The sequence below is a fragment of the Emydura macquarii genome, unplaced genomic scaffold (assembly GCF_026122565.2).
Source record: "Emydura macquarii macquarii isolate MOO-44397 ecotype Brisbane River unplaced genomic scaffold, CSIRO-AGI_Emac_v2 contig_450, whole genome shotgun sequence".
Taxonomy (NCBI): domain Eukaryota; kingdom Metazoa; phylum Chordata; order Testudines; family Chelidae; genus Emydura; species Emydura macquarii.
The window spans coordinates 9018484-9041592 of record NW_027130587.1 but is presented as its reverse complement, the minus strand read 5'-3'; the positions used below and the strand labels follow the sequence as shown (position 1 = coordinate 9041592).

The following is a 23109-nucleotide window of genomic DNA, read 5'->3' as shown; positions in this document are numbered from 1 at the left end:
GTCACAGTTGTACAACTGCAACCTGTATGAGTTCATTAGTGTAGCAGCTCCCATATAAACTTGTGTATTCTAAGGACCGGTCACCCTATCGGCAATCAGACATGATTTTTCAAATATAAGCCAGATCATGATGAGTCAATTACTCAGGAACCAGGGCCTTCAAAAACATTTCTTCCCAACCCAGAGGTAATGAGAGAATATATACGTTACTTTACTCCTAGTGTTGGCTCTGAGTATGCTTTGTGTCTACTTCAGACAAATTAGGAGATAGTCAGTCAATGGAGCATTTCTCTTAATAAAAAGGAGTTACAGGAATATCTTGATGCTGGAATGCAAATTCTGGTTCTTCAAAGAATTTCATGTGAGATATTCAGTAAAAGCCAGGATCACACTGGTCATTAATATTGTTGTGAAATGTAGTACAAATGGTATGTAAGGAGTCGTGCGTATTTACTGAAAATATGGTTTTAAAGTCTGTATCGTGTAGGAGTGAAAAACAGGTTTTCCTCCAAACAGAAGGTCAGAACTGTATCTTTCGCTGTCGGAATATAATTTAAGCATTGTAAGCTAACACAATGGATGGCCATTTACATACAAAGTCAGAAGTTAACAATAAGTTGTGAAGTCAGCAATGAAGGAGCACACACGAAACACAAACCAAGGGTGGTTATCTGGGCTGTGTGCAAAGACAACATACATTGGGAAGTATATCCAGGAAGCAAAAGAAGACACCCCATCATCCTGCACACAGGAAGTAAACGGGCAGTTTACATTCATGAAAATCAGATCTCAGCCAACCTGGGTTGAAAAGGCTGCAGAGGACTTTGGTGATGATTAGCATGACCAGATGTCCCGATTTTATAAGGACAGTCCTGATATTCAGGGCTTTTTCTGATATAGACATCTACTACCCCCCATCCCCTCCCGATTTTTAACCCTTGCTATCTGGTCATCCTAGTGGTGACTGGTCAGATACACTTCTTTAGACAGGAGGTTAACCTGTCAGATAAGTTTAGTCTCTAGAAAGTTTGTTATGATTTTGTTTTATATGGCACCATCTGTTTCCAAGAATCTTACTCACAATCAGGTGAATCTTGAATCTTTGATAATAAACTTATTCTTGTTTTCACTATGAACATATTTCAGTGCTATGGTATTGAGCAAGGTACTCATCCTGAGTTGAATTATACACATTGCTGTGTGCACTGTTCCTTTGGGGACAGCAGACCTGGTATTTCTGTGACTGTTCAGTGGATCAGGGGCTGAACACTACAGGGAAATGGTTCAACAGGAATTGGGGAGTGGGGACTTGTTTACCTACAAGGCAAAGTAAGGGCTGGCAAAGCCCAGAGGAGAGTGCTTGGGTGGCTAACATGCTGGTGGTGTCAGGGCACTGATGCTCAGAGAAGCACAAGCAAGGCTCCCTCGCACTGGAGGGAGAGATGTAACAAGGTGACTCTCCGTCCTGGGTATCCTGAGAACCATCACAGTACCCAGTCGGCCAAGAAAGACCAACCCAGATCTTGGGTATGGTACAGAACACAGCTCTGGCTGTCTAGATATTCCACCACCCAAGTAAGTGGACAAGGAGGAGGTGAAGAGTAGGCAGGGCTATATCTACACACCCCACTATTTCACGGCCAGATGTGATGAGGAGAACTTAGCAGCACCATTTCAAAGGCTACAGTAACTTCTTCTTCTTCCTATTCCTCCCATCTATTTGTCTTAGGTTTTTATACAGCTGCCCATCCCCGTAGTATCTGAGCTCCATCTCCCAGGAGCAACTCCAAGTCACAATCCTTTCAGGGGCTCTCTCTGGGGAGAAACAGCTCTGCTACTAAAGGTTCAAACTAGTCCCAAATTAGTGAAACGAGATTTCAATTAATATATTGTACTACTAGTGTGGTTTCTCTCTCATTCTCTCAGAGAAAGCGAAATGCACTATCAAAACCTGAACACATACTGTTTCACAATCATCCATCTCAGCAACTATGAAATAATACATCAGGAACAAAGAGAGACAAAAAGAGTAACCAAAGTATTACCATATACAAGGGGTGCCAGACTGTTGTTTAATATCACCCAATCCTGGAATATTTTGTTACAGACAACAGCGTAATGCAAACTCAGTAATTATACCCCTCCTCTGTGGTAGAAAACCCAGTGAGATTTGGGAGTGGCATGACTGTGTGAACAAGCAAATTATAAAACAGAAAGCAAAACTAATCTTTTGACCCACCCAATAGGTTTTAAAATGTTGTTTCTTTTTAAACAATGAAGTTTTAAATGTTTACATGACTGACTTAATCACATAAATCATTTAAATTAAACTTTGTTTTTTATTACTAATTTTGAGATTGCCTTACACAGATGTGTTTCTTAGAATGCAACTTCATTTGCAACAGATGTCTTCTATTCTAAGCCACTCACTACCAAGTATTTAGCCTCAAATTCTCAAAAAAGTGTCCACTAATTTTATTAAAGTGTTTCTGTTATTATCATTGTCAACTTGAGACACCTAGTGGCCTGATTTGCAGAGGTGCTCAGTCCTCACAATTCTGCAGTGGGAGTTCTACAACTCAAATCATTGGGAGATGTGGGTGCTCAGCATCTTTGAAAATGAGGCCTGAAGTTGGTCGTGCAAAAAGCAAAGCATCCAAAAAGCTAGCTGACACTTGGAATTCTGGGTCTTAATCTTTAAGTAAGAAATAAATGATTGAGTTCAGGTGACTGAGGAAGAAAAAAAATATCTAAGGACAACAACCTCTTGCATGATGTCTATTAGCACATACACCTCAAGGTCATTTGTTGTTCAAAAAGGCCCTTACAGCCATTCATTTGCGATCTCTTAAGTATACGTTTACACTGGCCATTTAAACAGCTTTGTTGAGGAGGGTACAACACCCCTTCCACAAACACTATCACTCACCACTTGATGCATTCCTCTGGGTGCTCCTTATAAACACGCAGAGTGTTACTAGTCAAATCCAGTTTAGAAAATAGGTTGTTATAGCAAATAATTTCACATACTAGCTGATCCGGAGGATTTGTCTATGCTACAGTGGCTACAGCAGTACAGCTACAGTACAGTACAGCATTGCAGCTGTAGCATTATACTGTAGATACTTCCTACACTATTTGAAAGGGGTTTTCTATTGATGTAGGTAAGCCACCTCTCCAAGAGATGGTAGCTAGGTTGATGGAAGAATTCTTCCGTTGACCTAGCAATATCTACAGAAATGGTTAGCTCGATCTAACTGTGTTACAAAGGGCATGACATTTTTCACAGCCATGAGCAATGTAGCTAGGTAGATCTAATTTTTAGATGTAGACCAGGCCTGAGTCAAATTCTGCCTTTAGTTACATAGATGCAATTTCATGTAAAGTCAATTGGAACTACACCTGTAGTAGGACTAAATAATGAGAGATCATGAGAGGTTCAGAGTGCTCAGCACCTCTCAAGTTTTGCTTCTACGACTCTAATTCATCCAAGCACTTATGCAGAGGCTTAACTTTAACAAGTGCTTAAAATTAAGCACGTGCTGAAGTATCTTGCTGAACTGGGGCCTAAATAAGGACAAATTAGGGACCATTTATTAAGCTATATTAAATAAGGACCCAATCCTTCAATCCACTCCATACTTTGGGAAATGCTAGCATAGGTCTTTATAATATGAACCTTCTCTCATTTCTTACAAGCCTTGATGAGCAGTGAAATAGTTAACAATGTTGACATTTAAGATATCATCACTGGTATCTGAGTTAGCTCCTACCGAAATAAATAGGGCTGTTCACCACTCAGAGCCATTGTTTCAGGTTCTTCACACACTGAGGCAAATATTGCTGCATCAGTTAAGGTTTTCTTCACAACCATAATATCTAGAGACTTACTTCTTTTCCTCCTCTCTCTTTAAACAAAGACTGAGGGCTAATCTACAATGTGCATTAGTGCACACTAGAGGGGTGTAAATTCTAGTGCACACTAGGGTGTTTGTGTGGACTCTGCTGGCGCGCACTAAAAGTTCCTAAGTGCACGTTAATGTGGTCCAGTTTCAAACAGTACTATGTTAATATGAACTGCGAACTTTCAGTGCACGCTAGCAGGGTCTGTATGGGCCTGTTAGCGTGCACAAGAATTCACACCTCTCTAGTGCGGTGTAATACACAGTTTAGACAAGCCCTGGGATTCTGGTCTGGTCTACACTACAGAGTTCTGCCAGCAAAGCTGTGTCAATCACGGGTGAACAGAGGCGTGATCTCTGACCGATATAGCTATGCCAGCAGTAGCCCTGGTGTAGATATAGTTATACTGGCAAAACTATGATCTTACTGGTGTAGCTTATTTTGCTTCTGGGAGGTGGTTTTACCAGTATGGCTGTGTCCACACTAGGAGCACTTTGACAATATATCAGTATTCCTACACCGGGAAAACATTCCTAGTGTAGACACACCTCTAGAGAGCAATAAGGAAGTCTGTCTTTAACTCCTTTTCCCACACTTTGGGAAATGCTAACATGAATAGCCTCATTGACTTCCATAGGGCATCCTGAATGAATAAGTACTGTCATGCTCTATGGGATTATTTTACATGAGGAATCATATTACAAATATGCTGGTGCTGTGACAAGTCTAAATGTGAGTACAGTTGACAATCGAAATAAAAAGGTAATCTGCTTTGGTTTTTGGAACAACTTTGAAGGTATTTAAAACTGCTCACTATATCTGCTGATGTGAAATGTATATTTTCATCCAGGGTTGCAAGACTTTGCTATATAGCTATAGGCCAGTGTGATGTTGGATCTATTTTTTGTTTAACTGGTGGTAGTTTAATATAAAACAGCATGAGTAAGGGGCTGAAAATCAGGCTTTAAGTCAGGAGGGATACTAAACTCCATAGAAAGAGTCCACTGAGGAGGAGGTCAGATGCATTTGCCTGGCTGGGTTTATGGTATACTTGATATGTTAAGCATAAAAAATGTATAACATATTAGGACGATATATTTTTCTCAAGAGACCTTTGGAGAAAGTCCCATAACATATCCTTATCAGACAAAAGACCATTTATCAAGAAGAGACAGGTTTAAAAATTTAAAATCATTAGGCTCTTCAGTAACAAGTCAGGCTGCCTACTAAAAGCAAGCTGTTTCCCTCGTATGACTAAACTATAAAGATAAAGCTAATTTAGGGTCCATTCCTAATCAATACTTTTGAGCAGGACACAGGGTAAATCTTCAGTATGGAGGCCTAACTATGCAATGCTGTTAGAGGAGGTGTTACTCCTTAATCAGTAACAAATAGCTGTTTGCAGTGTTGTTGTAGCTGTGCAGATCCCAGCATAGGAGAGAGATAAGGTGGATAAAGAAGAGCTCTAGGGAGCTTGAAGCTGGTCTCTTTCACCAACAGAAGTTGGTCCAATAAAAGATACGTTACCTCACCCACCTTATCTCTAACACATAGCTGATCAACTGCACATCTTGCAGAAGGAGGGGGACTGGGCTACCAAAGAGCATGTGAAGAAGGCCAAGTTTCAGAGTTGGCAGAAGCAGCATAGAACACAGGTTCTTTACCTAAATGAGCTGATTTAATCACATACTAGTATTTAAAATATAAATAAATGTAAAGGGAATACGGTGGTGGAATCAATTAATATAGTTCAGTATTTTCTTAAACCATATGTGCATTGCAGCTATATATGTTCCCTAATTCTCCTCTAGTGTGTAAAACAGGAGTAACTTCACTGAGGTTGACAGCTATGCGGGTGTAAAACTGATGTAAGAGAGATGAGAAACAGGCTCATACGCCCTGGTCTTCAAAAGGTATTTAGGCTCCTAATTTCCACTGATTTTAATACTAGTTAGTTTAATACTGTGAGGATCTGGGCAATAGTCTCTAGTCTTACAAGAACATTGTTGTGCTTTTTCAACTGAAATGAAATCTATTTGTTAAGATAACAAATGCATGGCAAAGTATATTTAACTTATGTAAGGAAAAGAAAAGAGGAGAGGAAAAAATCTTGTGTAAACAACAAAACAATACATCTTTATCTAATCTCCATTTATTGCTGCTTGTCTCTGTGTGTGTGTGTTTTACTGACAAAATAAAATAAATTGAATCAGCTCACACATGATAACATGCTCTTTCCTAACTCATACTAATTGCTTGGCTAATTGATGTTTGTTGAACTTTCTCCATTTCATTGAGTGATTAGGTACAAAGCTAACAGTTGACATCTGTAGGCGCTTAACTGGCGTCTGTAATTACTGTTAATGTTAAATAATTGTTAGTTAATTGGAGTGGTAACTGACTGAATAGAATCCAGATTGTGAAGCAAAAAGAGACCTAGTTAAATAAACATACATTTTCAGAGAAAACAACCTTTTATTACTGCGGCATGACTAACAATAGTCTAGATACAGGAGGTCAACAGGCCTTTTCATTTATGAAATTTCATGCCAGAGTCCAAATTGGACCTCTCTAATCTAGAAGTATTTCATGTCAGAATCTCTCACATCAAAACACTGTATCTCAAAGAATTTTTCAATCTTATTTTGACTTGATTTTTGCTGTTTCTGTTATTTTACTGGGCAATGCTGATAAGTCTTTCTGAGAAAATCAAATTCAGCTTAATCTACAAAATAAATACTGGAGCCAGAATAGATAAAATTATGCTTTAGTAAATATTGCCGTTTTGCTCACTGATACTGGATTAATTTGACTTTGCTAAAATCAACAGTCTCAAATTCTTAAAGCAACAGAATTAGAAATTCAGAGGAATGGAGTAGCTGATCGTTTTATTAAGCTATAAGTAAAAACAGCCAAGGCCTCTTAAAATTACATTTGCAAATGATCATTTTAGTAACTCCAGTAAAAGATAGCCATTGCTTACAGTTACGTGTACTGTATTTTTAATGCATAACTTCAGAAATGTTAGCTAATTATAGATACCGTCTCTTCCATGGTTGGCAGCCAGCCCTACACTCTCCTGCCCTGGAGAGTGCCCCTCTAGCAACTTTAGCTGTGGGGAAAGAGCAGAGTGTAATTGTGCATGGAGAGAGGCTAGAGTGCAAGTGTATGGTGGAAGACACTGTGATTTGAGCTTAGGAGGGAGGATGGCATGCAGGTGCAGAGGGGAAACTGCTCCCTCACTAAGAGCACCAGAACAATCCGCCATGTAAACAGCTGGTTGTTCCAATGCATCTTGCATTCAATAATGCAAAAGGTATTATTAGTGGTGGTGGATATGAAACTTCCAGGTGTGCAATATGCAACAAGGTTCTTGTTCAAATAAAGCCTTCAGAACATATTTGAAAATAATTGACTCTCTCTTCTAGAAACTAGAGCAAAAGGCAATCCCAAAGGAAAAATCCTCCCCCCCCCCCCTTTTTTTTTTTTAAACTCCAGGTTACACTGAAGCAATGCAGCCTCTCTCAGTGCAGCTGGCAGCACTGCCTCATGACAAGAAAGGCAGAGTCTTCAAAACAGCAAACCTGATCAAATGGTTTGTGATTTTTACCCTAGCCTCTCACTGACAGGATGGCAACACTTAATGTCATGGATATGGCCTGCCAAATGAGTTCGCCTTCTAATTCTGCATCAGGGTTCCTAAGTGACTCAAAGCCTACAGACAAACTTACAGACTCTCCTTGGGAGACATGCCTTGGTTACGGTCCCACGGGAGTGAGCCTTCTCCAGAGGCACAAAGAAAATGTCTCCAGGCAGGGAGCTCTCTTGCAGTTCATTAATTCCTGGGGTTCTCTGGCCAACAATTGGCTGGTTTCCAAGGGCAGCAGAGCCACCACACACCACAGATAGTAGAGAAGAAGCAGGCTGGAAAGGCGCTCCACTCCACCCACTGTTAGATATGCAGCGTGAGAAGCACTAAAATGTGAAGATGGTAGCCAAAAAAAAAAGGAGGAGAAGATGGTGGGTGGGTGAGGGTTGCTCTAGACTCTTGAGAAGAGAGGGTAAAAGGCTGAGGCAGTGGTTATCTGCTTGCCCAGTATGGGGAGGCTAGTTATTTGTATATTTAGTATACTGAGATTGTGTGCAATACGGGAGATGGGTTGAGGGTGGTTCACCTGGAGAGAGAAGCACCTCTCTTCCACCACAGGAACTCCTGTGAACTGAATCAGGGAAGAGAAATATTTGTATTTTTCATTTCCCTGCCTGTTTGCACAGACAGATATGGAAGGGATCTTAAAGAAATGATGTACCAAATAGACAGAACATGTGGCTGTTTTTATGGAGGACAGTCTCTCTGTCTCTGTCTCTCTAGAACATCCTAAAAAGCCAGGGCTTGCCATGAAAAGCATTTCAGACACCATGGACAACTGGTAACCCACATCCATCTATCTACCTTATGCCGAGAGACTAAATATTTCCCTGACAGCTGGCTTTGGCACTAAGGCAGATGGATTCATAAAGTTTACATGAACATCCTGTAAACAATTTGAACATAAAAAGCCGTAACAGCCTAACCCGGCTCCAGATCAAAGGAAACTTCAGTATAGTGTACAGAATAAAACTTCAACAGTTTGAGAATCATTTTTTTCCCCTTAAGGAAAGGCTATTTTCTGGGGAGAAGGGTTAACATACATTGAATACAGAGGCAGTAGGAGAAATTGCCTGCTCCACAACTGTGATTTTGGGGAGTGTCTGTTATCAAAAAATAATGGAACTTTATTACTCTGGGAAATTACATTACAAAATTTGATTAACAACATTCAGTACCTGGGCCAGGATTAATGGTATTAATGTTGATGCTTTCAGACCTCCAAGGAAAGCTGATATGTCCTTTTAAAACACTTAAGGACATAACCTGCAATTGATTTTCGTACTCAGACATACTGATTGATATCAACTAGGAGATCTGCCAAAGATCACTAGCACAATATAACCATGGGCCTACCTCTCAATCTGCCAAATCCCAAATGAGAAAACATGGTTTTATGGTTAAGGCACTAGAGTAGGACTCAGGAGATTGGAGTCCAAGTCATAGCTCTTCTTCTTGTATGCCTTTGAGGAAATCATTTACTCTCTCTATATCTGTTTCCTATTTCTAAAATGATACTTCCTTTCTTGCACCCTTTGGCTGTCTTGTTTATTTAGAATGTGGGGATGTTTTCAAATGCACCTGTTACTTAGAAGCAAGTATTCGGCATTTAACTCCCCAATAGGGAATTAAGTGTCAAAATACCTTTTGAGTATCTGGACCTTAGGAGCTTAAGTTCTATTTTCAAAATCACTTTGGAACCTAAGTCCCAGTGTCTTTCAATGGAACATAGGCTACTCAAGTCTGGTCTACTCTAGAGAGTTTTGTCAACAAAAGTCACCTTTTGTCGACAAAACAATCCTGGTGTACGCACTGTGATGACCTTTTTCTAGAAAAAAATGCTCTGTTTTGTCGACAAAATAAAACCACCTAGATGAGAGGCATAGAGCCTTTTTCGGCAAAGCTTTTGTGAAAAAGCACATGTGTAGACACCACCCTTACATTATATCGCTGAAAATAGCCTCCTGATTATCCCAGCAAGCCATCCTCTGGTAAGCAGTTTGAGCTCGGCTGCTTCTGCAGATGTCTGCCTCTGCCCTCCCCTTTCAAAGCCCCAGGAAGTTTTCAAGTTAACTCACCGTGGAGAGCTCACTCCACAGAGCAGCAAACATAGTCCTGTCCTGCCTGCCCTAAACTACAGGTGAGGGGTGTAACTTCTGATGTGCTGTGCAGAGCCAGCGAGGGAGGTGCAGGCTGTGTCCCTCTCCCCGCCCCCGTGGGTGCACCAGACCGTCTCTGCTGAGGGGGTGGGGGAACGGGGGACACCAGCTATGAGCCGTCTGTGTAGCAGCTTCTGTCTTGGGATTGGTTACTTCCAGCTGCTGCTGTCTGAACTTAAAGAGACCGGACAAGTGCAGACACTCACTGTCCCCCAATACACACTGTCTGTCTGTCTGTCTCTCTCCAGGTGTGTGTCTGTGTGTCTCTTCTCTCACATACACACTCACTTCTCCCCCCTTCCCTCTCCTGCCCCCCGACCCCCGCTTCTGTGGGCTTCTTGTGTCTGTGTTCAGCAGTGTCAGCTTGGCTGACAGGGCAGTTTAAAAGCAACTGTCAAACTAGTAGGATGCCCATGGGATTCAGAAACCTTCATCATGTGACGCTCTGCGTGCCCCATGATGCACTGCAAACCCTTCCCAAAGCCCACCTTGCGGGCAGCTGCACAGTGGGATAGCTACCCACAGTGCACTGCTCGCTTTGGCAACGAAAGAGCTGATGGTGTGAATGCATTTCACTGACAGAAGGGGACAGCAAAGACATTCAACAGCTATTTAATTACAGCGGTGGCTGTATGCTGGCAAAACTTCTGTGGACAAAACATTCTAGTGTAGACAAGGCCCAAGCCTCTAAGTGGCTTGAAAATTTTGCTCTAAGCTTTTTGCAGCAGGGGCTCTTTCTTGCCGTGTGTCTGATCAGAGAGTGGCACGAGAAGGGTCCTGATGGCATTTTGTGCCTCGAGGTGGTACTGTAATACAGTAACTAGCCACATAATAATAAAGGGGGTATGACAGTGTATGACAAAGACCCAAAAACAAATAAATAATTAAAATGTGGCAGGAGTTGTTCCTTTTGTGCAAATAAGCTTTTCTGTAGCATCAGTTTCACAATCTTTTATTTCAGATGCAAATAATTTTAGAACAGTAAAAGTGAGAGGCCACCACATGCATGTGGCATGCAGATAATTTTGAGGGATATCTGAGAGGCAGACTAGGGATGTATGCTTGTCAGTTTGCCGTACCTTGTCAAACTGTTCAATCAGCCAGGGGCTTTGAAGATTTTCATCGTGGTTTACCCAATGCAAATTTGACCTTTCTTCGACTGATTTTTATTGCTTCTGGCAAAAGGAACACTGGACAACACAGGGGAAGAGCTGGCTTTAAAGCAAACAGCCCACTTGGCAAAAAGAGAACTTGAACTTGAAATGCATCAGACTGACAGTTCTTTGACAGCCTACTCAACCATCCATCCAGCAGACATGGTCTCAGAGGACGGACTAACAACAAACCACAGCCCATAATGAGAATCCCTGCACCTGTCTGGAAGCAATTATTGACATTATCTTTAAACAGTGAATCTTTTTGAGGCTGTTTTCCTGATACTTAGCAGTTTGACTGTTAATCCCTTTAACAAAACTGTTCCCTATGCTTTTTCCACCCTCTTCCCCTTAATCTCTTTCTCCCAGTGGAGGGGAAAAAAAACAACACAAAATAAAAACAACCAGCCTAGTTTTTCAGCACCTGGATTTGCATTGATTCTCGCCCTTGTCATTCATGTTACCAACAGGAATTAGCATATGGCTTGAAGGGGAAACTCAGGAGGAGAAAAGAAAGATGCCATTTTGATGGAAATAAGGGGCAAAGGAATAATCTACCATCAACTAAAAAGCTTATTTGTGTATGGTTTCCCAAGCAAAGTTTAGAAAAGCCTATGTTGATTTTAGGCTACACAAAGAAACCCTAATCCTTTCAAGGGAACTAAATCACCAAAGAAAAGTATCTCAGAAGAAAAGGCTCCCTGTCAAGCATGGTTATTCACAACCAAATAGATGCCACAAATCAAATCAGTAAATAAACAAAAATAAGAATGTGGGCAATGTGTTTGATTCGAAAAGAAAACGAAAGGAAGAGGGACAGAGGCCTAGTCTTCATCAATCACTTTTCATCCTTCAATTGAAGAGATCCCTTCAGCCTAGTTACAGGCTATCAGTCAGGAATGTTGATTCACTGGATTGGCTTCTATTCTATTCTGGCTCAGTCCCAAGAAAGAACTACTCAAATTCCAAAGCTTTTTACAGCAAATTAGCAAAATAAAGATGCAGTCACATGTAGTTTGGGGGCCTAGGGTCCCTGAACACACAAGTCTTCCTCTCTCTCTCTTTTTTTTTTTTTTTTGGTGACCTATTTTTTTCCAGGGAGGGGGTGGGGGGATAGCTGTAAATTCAAATCTAAATAGAATAGATAATATGAGTTTGCCCAGTTGGATAACCTATGGGAGGGGAGGGGGGAAGGGAGAGGGAGAGGGAGGAGAGAACCACCAAAAAAACCCTCGGATTGTACTTCAAAAGGATGTTAATACAAAAAACAAGAATTCTGATCCATAAGGCAATTAAAAGAGATATAATTCAATATGCATCAAAGTAATTTCAGAAGTAGAGTATCAGCATGGGAATTCCATATATAATGGGCTGCTTAATGCCCTCAGTTACACCCCTGCAGCTCCAGGGAATCCAAAGGTACAGAAATTGACAGGATATGGCATTTTTCAAATTTCAAAATGATCCAAAACCAAAACAAACAAACAAATAAAAGAAACCACACAGAAAACCTATGTGAAAAACACACAGTATAAATCACCATACAAATTATTCACCTAGACAACAGAAAAAGCTTACATTTCAATTTAATCAAGCCTGTATTTTCTTCTCACACCTTGCTCCAGTGCTCCAACGAAATTATAATTTAAAACAGTATGAAATTAGAGTAAAAAGCACACCTTCTTACTAAGCAATTATCATGCACTGCCACTAAACAGGTGTTCTAGTCATGGGAAAGAGAAAAGATCAGATCGAGTTCATGTCATTTAAAGACTTTGAATTATACACCTTGGCACAGCTAATGATTCAAGACTCTCTTCCCACCCCACTCTCGAAAAGAAAAGCACCCCCACATTATTTTTTTTTTTAACAACGCTGCTTCAAATAAGCATTGCACAGAAGCCCACTGACACTGATTTAAAGCAAGTGTTCCTTTAATGTACTGTTAAATCATTAGCTATTCTCTCTTTATATTGCTGTTTGGGAGAAATGAATGGGATATTGCATATTTAAATGTGGCCCTCTATATCGTTTATTAACTTTACAGAAAGCATACTGCACAGCAAGCCATGGTTTATTACTATTATCCTGTGAATACTAAATGCTGGCTGGTTATTACTGTCAGCAGTACAAATTGGCTATTCATAATTCCATGTCTATCATGTAGCTGATGAGCAACAATCATGCTAAAACATTTTGAAAACTGTTACAGTTATTTAAATGAGCTTAAATTAAAGCCATTTGTAAAATAAACTATTCCCTAATATTGTTATTTAAATTAATTCTGACCAGGCAGGCAATGCATTATTTAAAGTCTTTATTTTATATTGCTCCAGCAAAGCAATTATGAAGCATATAGAACATGTCTGAAACCAAGAGAAACATAAAAGCCACTAACAAGCTGATTGCTACATTCCTGCAAAACAAGTTACATTTTATCTCCCATTGAAATTGACATGAAAAGAAATGCATGTAAGAAAAAAAATGGGATTGCAGTCTTACCTTTATTTGTAACAGTGTTGAATAGTTTTTCAGAGCTGGCATCAGATGCCTGAAATACCAATGAAAAAGAAGGTACATATTATACATATTAAAATGATATGTGTATTTATATACCTTAGGAAAACCAAAACAGGTTGACAAAACAAGAAAGCTGATGAAAACTGCAGCTCCAGAAAAAAGCATCCATAAGATGGTGCTATTTGGCTGTGTTTCACTGTCCTGCAGTGCAGATATTTATTTGGTAAGAATATATTTTAAAAAATTAAAGATGATTCCTTATTCGACATATTAGCTGCACACCAGATATATATTTGCACTATGATACATAAAGCAATCCCAACTTGTTCTGACAATGAGTTTGCAACCTAAGAAAGACACCATAATTCTGAATGACTCATTCCAGTTTCAGGTGTTTGCAGTTCTGTGGGTTTCTTTCTTGTATGAATTGCTATAATTTGCTGTTTATTAAACAAGACATTATTAATGTTTAACAGAAATGTCTGAACATTGGATTCACATTGGTCAAAATAATCTAGACACTGCTCTCTCTGCCTAAACTGATAATCATTTCATATTTTTTCATCATGCCAGCTTTATCTTTGCTTTTTCTCTAAAAATACTCTTTTCTTAATTATTGCTACAATTTTCCCATCAGTAGGCTGACTAATCTTTTATCAACAAAACTGAAACCTTATTTAAATTTCATGTAAAACAACAGTGCACCTCTGTTCCAGGGGCTAAATGTTAAAGAGTCAGCCAAGGGAAAATTTCCCTGTAAAGGTTATCCTTACCGACAACCTATTTTCCTAAAATTGAAAAGTTCAAGTCTACGTCTCTTTTGTGAATGTGTGTACATATATGCGTATACACACCCACCCACCCCTAAAGACTAAATCTATACCACATCTGAATTTACAAAATGTATTTAGAAGTTATTAAAAATTTAACCATATTTCAGATACAACATTCTTTTGGGATAATCAGCTTTTTGACATATTATACAATGAAATGTGCTTATTAACAAAATATTCTATTAAAGGCATGGGGAAAATACAGATTGCAAAATTTATAAAATACTTTTAGTTTCTTGTTCTTTAACTCTGATAGAGCATTGTTTTCCATTTGGATTCAGTAAACATAGCTTTAAAACACCCTATACTTGGAAAGCAAATAATTATACATATATACTTAAATCAGGAGGCCATTGCTGAAGTGGTGTCTAGCAAAATAAATGTATTAGACATATACTATATTATAATACATTATATATAAACTGATAAATATATACATACACAAATCAGTTTATATATAACGTATTTTAATGTAATAGCACAAGCAAGTATACATTAATTTATCAAGTTAAAGTATCTTTTTTTATGTTCTTATTTATCAAAAATTGTTCTATTTGCTTTCAGAATTCTAAAATGGATTTTGCCAGATTAGTGTTGTATGTATTATTTTAAAGCTGAGCTGGGATACTTCTTTCTGATTAAATACCTTGTAAACACTGGATTTATTATCCAGTGATGGATTTATTATTCAGTGATGCCCTTCTTTAAATTAATGAAAATATGGGAATGAAGTACAAATTGAAGAGATCAGGAAAGCCATGTGTTTTAAAGAGCAGTCCGACATTACTCCAACAAATTAGGAGATTTCTCCATGCTTTCATAACCGTGCCAATCATCCTGCTCTTTTATTAAAAATAATAGCCTTTCAAGCTGGATCTCATCTGCTCCTACATTTCTAAATTCAGTTTCCCCTTAAAAGTCAAGCTCTTCTCAAAACATCCTGCTTTTGAAAAAAATCAATCCTGAATTTCTTTTATTTTAAAAGATTGCTTATAGCTTCAGACATTCTTTTATTGCAACATTACAAAATGAAATAGCCTATAAAATGTCTGTGCTTCCTATTCACTTTTTTCCCCAAACAATGGGAAATATTTTTTTAAAGCTTCATCTATTGGTGACAAAAAACAAAAAGACTTTTTTCCCCCCCCAAGCTCAGAATTTCCAGGTGACAAATTATTTCCAGTCCATTGCAAAACACTTTAAGAAACACCGCTGCGAAGTCTGTCTGTGACATTTGTTAAATGTAATGTGGTACATAATACATTCTGCATGAACAACCTTTACACCTCAACCCAAATTAGGGATGTAATTATTAGCACAGCTATACAATGAATTCAAGAATATAATTTTACAAAGAGGGAGACTGCTGGAAAGTGAATGCCTCTTTTGCCTTATTAGCTGCATTGTTTAATATAACAATGCCAACTTAAAAAAAGAAAAGAAAAACAAACCCAACAACAACGCATGTGTTACCATGCAAATAATCAGTAACCACCTGGTTAGCTCCAATAGCAAGATAGAACTTCGATTGGTTTTAAATGTGAAGCCTTCCTTCAGGTTAACAGCTAACTACACAACTAACAGTAAAAAGCAGTCATTGCCACCAAACATAGTCCAATAATTAACTAATTCCTGTACAATTAATTAGCGCAATCAAACGACACCTATATCCAACAAAAAACAAATATTTTCAAAAAAACCATTCAATATGAACGAAAAAACCCCACTAAAACACAATGCCTGTATTGTTCTGACTTAAAATCTCTTGCACATCGAGAATACCAATCTACTGGCAGCAAACGAGAGAGTGTTTTTACTTTAGTGACTGCTGGTGGATTAAGGAAGTATGCTGTCAACCCTGGATCTTTTAAGCAGGGGAGCCTGGCTTGGCTATTTGAGACATTTCCTTTCCCTGAGACAAGTGGAAATGTAGAGTCGTTCACTACCATCCAGATCATTTCCACTGCTCGCGTCCTATCTGAGCAGCTAATGGAAAGGCACCGGATCTGGCGGTGTCATGGCACGTCTGGAAAACCGTGTTGGACTGTGCACAGGCAGGGATCAGGCTAATAAAATGTCTTTCCCCCCCGTTTAAACAGCATCCTCCAGCCTCTGTCTGGGATAGTGAGAACCGGCTGGCTGTGAACAGCAGCGCTCGCTCGGTCTCTTGGTACTTGGCTTATTGCAGTCACCAAGTGCAGCAGGACAGACAGAGGCCGGCGATCTCCGGGCTACCGATGACCTACCGACTAGCCGTCCAGCCCGGCTGGGAACTGCTGTCACTGCAGGGCTGGCGGAGTGTCTCTAACACACTGCCTGCCTGGCCGCAGGGGCTGGGCTCCTTCTGGGCGCAGGGGCCGTGCAAACTACTGGCAAAAACCACCCCGCACCCCGGCCCCCCACCCCGGAGACGCGGCGACGGGCTGAGCGCTCGGCGCGGCAGGGCCTGCCTCTGCCATGTCCTTCCCCGGGCGGGCAAGTGCTCGGGCCAGGTGCGCGCCGCCCTCCCGCCTGGCTCCAGAGGGAGCCTGTCTGCGTCCATCCTGCCGGCGGGGCGGGCTCTGTCCGTCCAGCGCTGGTACCCAGAACTAGGGGCGTCCCCCCTCCCCCGCATGAACGCCACCAAACGGCAGCAGCGAGGGCCGAGCCGGGGGCTGAAGTTTCCCACAAACAACGCTGAGCAGCGGCCAGGGACTCCGGCGAAGGAGCGCGGGGCTCGGCGGGTGCGGGACCCCGCGGCGGGGGAGGATGTGCGGGGCCGGGGGGGGGGGGGGGGGATCCGCGCGCCCGCCTCCCCCTGGGGCCGCCTCGCTTTCCGGGGGGTGCAGGATCCAGACTCCGGGCGGATCTGACCCAGGGAGGGCGGGGAAGGGGAGCAGCGGCGGCGATGCGGGCCCCCCCCCCAGCACCGCCGGGAGCGCACAGCCCCCAAACCTCCCCCCCGGAGGAAGAGGGTCAATGCACCCCGCTCAGCGGCACAACTCGGCTGTCAGACCCCGGCCCCGCCCGCCGAGGGACGCCCCCGCGCGGCCCATTTACCTGGCGGCGAAGGGCTCCTGGCGGCGGGCCGCCCTACATCGCCCGCGACAGGCTCCGCTCCGGCCCCGCAACTAATCCTCGCCGGCGCAAGTCCTCCCCGGCGGGGAGCCGCACGCAGCCATCCCGGCTGGAGACGGGAGCGGCCGGCCGGGTGTTGAGCGGGGGGCGGCGGGCAGCTAACGGAGCAGCGGCAGGACAAAGGAAACCATGTGCGGCGGCGGCGCCCCCTGTGCGCGGAGCGGCTCGGAGCAGCTCCAGCTCCCCGCCCCACAGCCGCCGGGCCGGGCCGGGCCGGGTCTCTCCCTCTGGCTCCGGAAAGTCCTTCCAGGCGGGCCCCCCCCGCGGTGGGAGCCGAAGCGGTGCCCGCCCGCTGCCCGCTGCGCCGCGCCCCGCTGCAGGCTCAGGTGAATTCCATCGGCAGCCGCGGCTCAGCGCTGAACTCCCGCCCGCCGGACGCTCCTGGCCCGGCCGCCTTCACCGCCGGTAATCCCGGGGCGGACTCCAGCCCCGCCGGACGGGCTGCCCCCCCGCTCCTGCCGCGCTGCACGCAGGGCTGCCGGCTCGGGCCCGCATAGGAGCCGCTCTCCTCTCTGGCCCGGGCGCACTGGCTTCCCCCTGGCCGTGCCGAGCCGAGCCGGGAGCTCCGCACTCAGAGACTCCGCCGCGCTCCGACAGGCGCTTCCCTCCCACCCGCCGCTCCTCCCCTCCCGCCCGCCCGCCTTCCCCGCCCGCCTGCCTCCGCCTCCGCCGCTAGCCTGCCCGTGACAGCCAGTCCTGCCTCGGGCTGCCCAGCCTGAGCTCTCTGCCCCCTCCGTGCCTCAGCCCCAGCCTGTCCTGCCCCTGGTGCTTTCTCACTACCGCTAAGCGCACCTGCTGCCGCTCACCCCTGGGCCTGCACGAGGCTGAGACCTGGCTCCCCCCCACTCTCCTCCTGCGCCCCCAGCCTGGCTCCAGCACTCACCTAGCTCCCGCTCTGCATCAGCTTGGCGCTGGGCTGCCCCACCGCAGGACCAGGACCGGGACCAGCTCCCCTGAGGGCTGGCACACATCTGGTGCCAGGGTGACTGTGTTTATGAAGTGCCTGAAGGGGGATCTCCTGGACAGGGGGAGGATGAGAACAGGATAGTAGGATGCGTGCTCGAAGTCCAGGGCTCAAAGGAGCTGCAAGGACAGGGCGCTGCTCACACAACAGCTCTTGATTTTCCACTTCATGTCAGGCACAGCACATTAACAGAGCTAAACATCTGTGCATGCTGCTTCAGTGGAGTTATAAAACCAAGGCCCTGATCACTTGTGCTCATTAAAGATCCCATGGCACTTTCAGCAACTGTAGGACTCTTCTTCCTACCATCCTGGCAACATTCAAACTTGAGCTCCCGTTTTGCCTTACTATCTACAACACTCCATTAATTTCAACTAGGAAAAGGTATTTGACACTCCCGCTCCTAAATTGTTGCGCGCAGTATTACTGCCAGCTGCTAAACAGCTGCCACCTTCCACTCCCCAGCAGGCTGCATTTCAGTGGTAGGTGAAGTGAGCCCATTGGTGGGCTGTGCCTACTACAGTTAAGATTGCAAATGAAGGTGAATGGCAGTGGGGAAAGCTGTTTGGGAACCTGCAGAAGGAAAGATACTAGAAAGGGCCAAAATTGCATTGTATATTACCTAATCCCAAACATGCACCAACATACTGAACACATCGTTATCATATAAAGAATTAGAGATTTTTTTTTTTGTCCCAAGAGAGAAATACGTGGTTGGTTTTAAAAATTAAGACCAGAATTCTCAAGTGTTGACGAATTTTGAGTGCCTCACTTTTTGGGTGACTAAACTGAGACACTTAGGTCTTTGCGATTAAGCAGACACCGCAGTGATTCTTTTGTTTTTGCACAGACTTCTGCTATTTAAGTTTCAACACTAATTGTTAGCATTAACAGGCACTATATTTATTAACAGAGCCACTGTACACCCCCCATAGACCCTTGGGAAGATCCACAGCAAAAATAAAACCACACATCCATTATTACAGCTCTAATTATTCACTCAAAGTACACAGCAGTGGCCAAATTAAACCTCCTACAACCTGAGCTGGAGATGGGGAGAAGTGGAGATGCTGAGAGGTATACAGCATAATGTTTCCAGGGTGCCATAGGGAGTTCTCTAGCTAGCACCCCTTGCTATGCCTTTACCATCCTGGCACAAAAGAGGAGAATAAATATCCCTTCTAGGGATGGTCAGCACTGAAAGCAGCCTGATGAGCAGTGCTGGGAAGTAAATTATAGCTGCCTCCTCCTCACGTATGTTGAAGGGTAGAGAAGGGAGGGTTATACAGATGCACCTTCTCACTACACCCATGCAGGGGCAGATCCGATTTAGCCATGGGAATTTTGCCACTGATTTCCAAGTAGGATCATGTACTATGCTAAAAACTAGTAGTGCATATGAACAGTACATATCCAAGTACAATGTCTAGCTATATTATGACTTCTCCAATGAGATCATAACATCTTTTCAATGGAAGGCTAGTCTAAGAATTATATAGGCACACTAGCAGTAGCTTAGGTATCACGCCAACTCATATTTAGAAAGGAATATGGGGATCAATGGCATGATGGACTCCGTGGCTTCTCAATCAGGATCAGCCACAGCCTCCCAGGCCCGTGCCTGGCAAGTCCACATTTTAAAGGTCTAGACTGAAGTTTAAGTGGATGTGGGGCTGCACAACAACAGGAACCTTGGAGGAATTCTGATCCACTCAGCTCTGCTAGCTGATATGTGGAGTTAACAGGGTCATGACCTTGCTCTCATTCTGCCCCTCCCCAAGCACCTATGTTCTCCACACTGACTGGAGCTGGCTCATGCACGGGTGGCAGCTAAGGTAGGGAAGCCTCCTTGTACTCTTTCTGCCATTCTGTATCAGACTCACCGAGTCAGACTCAAGCTGGCCTAAGAATTCTGAGGCTTGATCCAAAGTCTATAGAAGTCAGTGGTAAGCTTGCCATTAACTCCGACGGGCTTTGGATGAGGCCCCGTAGGAACATTTGGATATATGAACAAAGCCATTGATTCCTAAGAGCTGAAACATAAAACGGGAGAGAGGGACTAGGCCTCGCAAGCTTGCGAGGCCATGTCATAAATACTTAGGGAAAGCCTTCCTACCAGTTTCTGATATATGATTATAGGATTTTAGTCAGATATCACTCAATTCCTGATGGTCCCATTATATGAGCCATTAAAGATGACTTTTTTCCCAGCATTATTTTGTGCATTTCCCCAGAATTCAAATTTCAGGTACAGTTGCATGCACTACAGTGGTTTCTGCTGGGACAGCTAAGTGGGAATGTGCACAACAACAATACAAATACTACTACTACTACTACTAATGTGTTCACAATGACAGGCCCCTATAAACACAGTGATTATAAATATAGCAGTGTGATTATTACATGGCTGTTAAACAGAGGGTGTTCTTTAGTCAAACTGTGATAGAAATTCTAATCCTTCAGGACAGGATCAGTCCCATGGTCAAATTCTGAGCCAAGTCATACTGGTGCATTGCCAGAGTTACTCCACGTATCTGCAAACAGAATCTGGGCCTCAGTATTTTACAGCTTTTTGAAGCTTTTGAGGTGCATGTATTTGTAAATAATAATCTTGCATTGGCAGTGGAATGCATTACATGACCTCATAACTCTTTTTACTGGCAATGGGAAGCAGAAGATTACATTTTTAGCTTCTTGGTTAAGTCCAGCTGAGCTGGACAGTGAACAAAAGTCACTACTATCTAATGGCTCTTTCATGACCTAAATGAAATTAGTTGGTGGGCTGAGTCCAATTCTTAGTAGAGAGGCGTCCCCATTACAAAAAATATTATAAATAGAGATTTGGTTAGCACTTGAAGCAAAGGATCCAAGGACTAGATGTAAGGCCTTTTCTGGGATTTAAAGGTGTAAAATTAGAGCACGTTAGCTAACATCGAATACATTTGAAAATGCTAGTGTGAAGAAGGCAGCGAATACTTGTTTTAGCCAATGTGCCTTGTCTACACTAGACTTTCCAAATGTGTTAGTTAGCATACGTCATACCTTAAATCTTAGTCTATGCAAGATCTAAGACTGAATTACCCTCTCTTCTCCCTAAAATAGATTTGTAGGGCAGTGAGCATGCCTGGGCTCATTATGACCTGTAGATACAGAGCGGGCTCCAGTTTTCCTGGTAGCACCTTGCATGTTCACTAAATGCATTTCAGTCTTTAGAATGAAAGGATGAGATCTTAGAGCTTCACCCAAAGCCCACTGAAGTCAACAGAAAAACTCCCATTGACTTCAGTGGGCTTTGGATCAGATTTACAGCCTCAGAAAAATAGGTTTTCAATGATACCAGTCCTTTTCCATTGAATACAAATCTGGATTGACTAGGTTTTAAGAAGTTTCTGTCCGTTGCCCAGTTGGGACCTTGCCCAAATTTTATTTTTAATCTACCTGTGGTCTTTGACAGTGTTGTCACTGTTTCTACAGGAGCAGTGGTTTACAGCCATCTGATAAGACCCAATGAACTTGTGTCAGAACTGACCCCAGAATATTTTGCTCTGTTTTAAAGATGATGGAAGTATCTAGGATCAAAGCAGCGTACTTAGGAGGACTTGAAGCAGCCTAAACACCGAGCGGTACATGGACAGCTCTGCTTCCAAGTGGTGCAGTAGTTCCAAAGAAGAATTGCCCGTCTTTATAGCAATGTACAAATTCATTTTGAATTTATGGCAGATTATATTGTATTAAATCATTCATGGCAAGCTCTCCCTCTCTTGGAAGGTTGTGCAGTTTTTTTCCTGGCCATGTGAAAACTGGAATTCTAATACTTAGGTATTCTGTTGGAAACTGGAAACATTTATGGGTCCTCTCAGTTGCTTATCTTTTCAAAAAGCATTACAGTGTCTGAATTGTGAATGTGATGATACCCTATAAAGTCCTAAATAATGCTTTGAAAATGTACATAATATTGCTGTAAGAGAATATGAGATGTAAGGGTTTTTTATGACGAAAGAATTTATGGAGCTATCAGTGTTTTTAAAGAAATGGCTTCGCACAGCGACTCTGATGGCATAATGTCCCAAAGAGAGAGAACCCGAAGATAATGTAATGTTTTACAAAAAAAACCTGTCCCTAGTAACAATCTAGATGAATGCTATTACAGACAAAATTACACCTTTTATACCTTAAAATGTGGCAACAGAAGTCAATAAAAAATAAGCTGGATTTTGCCAGCAGGATTGAATCTGCTCTGCTGTGCATGTGTTTACAATATCAGCCTACAAGGTAAGCTACTGCCCCACCAGGTGGACTCTTGGCATCAGATGAAAGTCAAGCTTCACTGCCTTTCTAGTGGAGGGGGCGGAGGGTGGTCTTTACACCACAGAAAAATGGGGGGAAATGCTATGCAAAAAGTACATTCTTGACAGCAGCAATTAGAAAGAAATAGAACTGAATAAAATGTTGCAGAATAATATTTAAATTCAATAAAAGTTTTCAATTTGACAAAGCAGAAAACGTTCACAGGGGACTATTAATGACGGTGCAACTTTTATTTATTTATTATTTTTCTGCAGCATTTGCCAAACTAAAAACACTTTGTAATTTTATGCAGAACAGATTGCAGTTTTAAGCAGAGGCCCATAAACTGCAGGTTCAAAGAAACCTGAAACTGAATTAGCATAAAAGCTGGAATTCTCATTTACAGGAACAGCATCAGCAAGGCAGCCACTTTGCAGGCAGTTTTATGATTTGGGTTTCAAATGGAAACAAAGAATAAAAGTGGGGTCGAGCTGAACAGTAGAGCTCTCTTCTCCTCCTCTTG

The 23109-nt window shown here is 42.7% G+C and overlaps 1 protein-coding gene across 10 annotated transcripts in view; it reads right to left on the bottom strand.

Annotated features, from left to right (window-relative positions):
- The window catches only part of AUTS2 (activator of transcription and developmental regulator AUTS2), an 881418-nt gene that overhangs the window by 61785 nt on the left and 796524 nt on the right, over window positions 1–23109 (bottom strand). For all 10 annotated transcript variants that reach the window (XM_067537918.1, XM_067537910.1, XM_067537915.1 and 7 more), the window contains exon 6: window positions 13368–13416. In XM_067537918.1, coding sequence (XP_067394019.1) covers window positions 13368–13416 — 49 coding nt within the window. The remainder of the gene's footprint in view (window positions 1–13367; window positions 13417–23109) is intronic.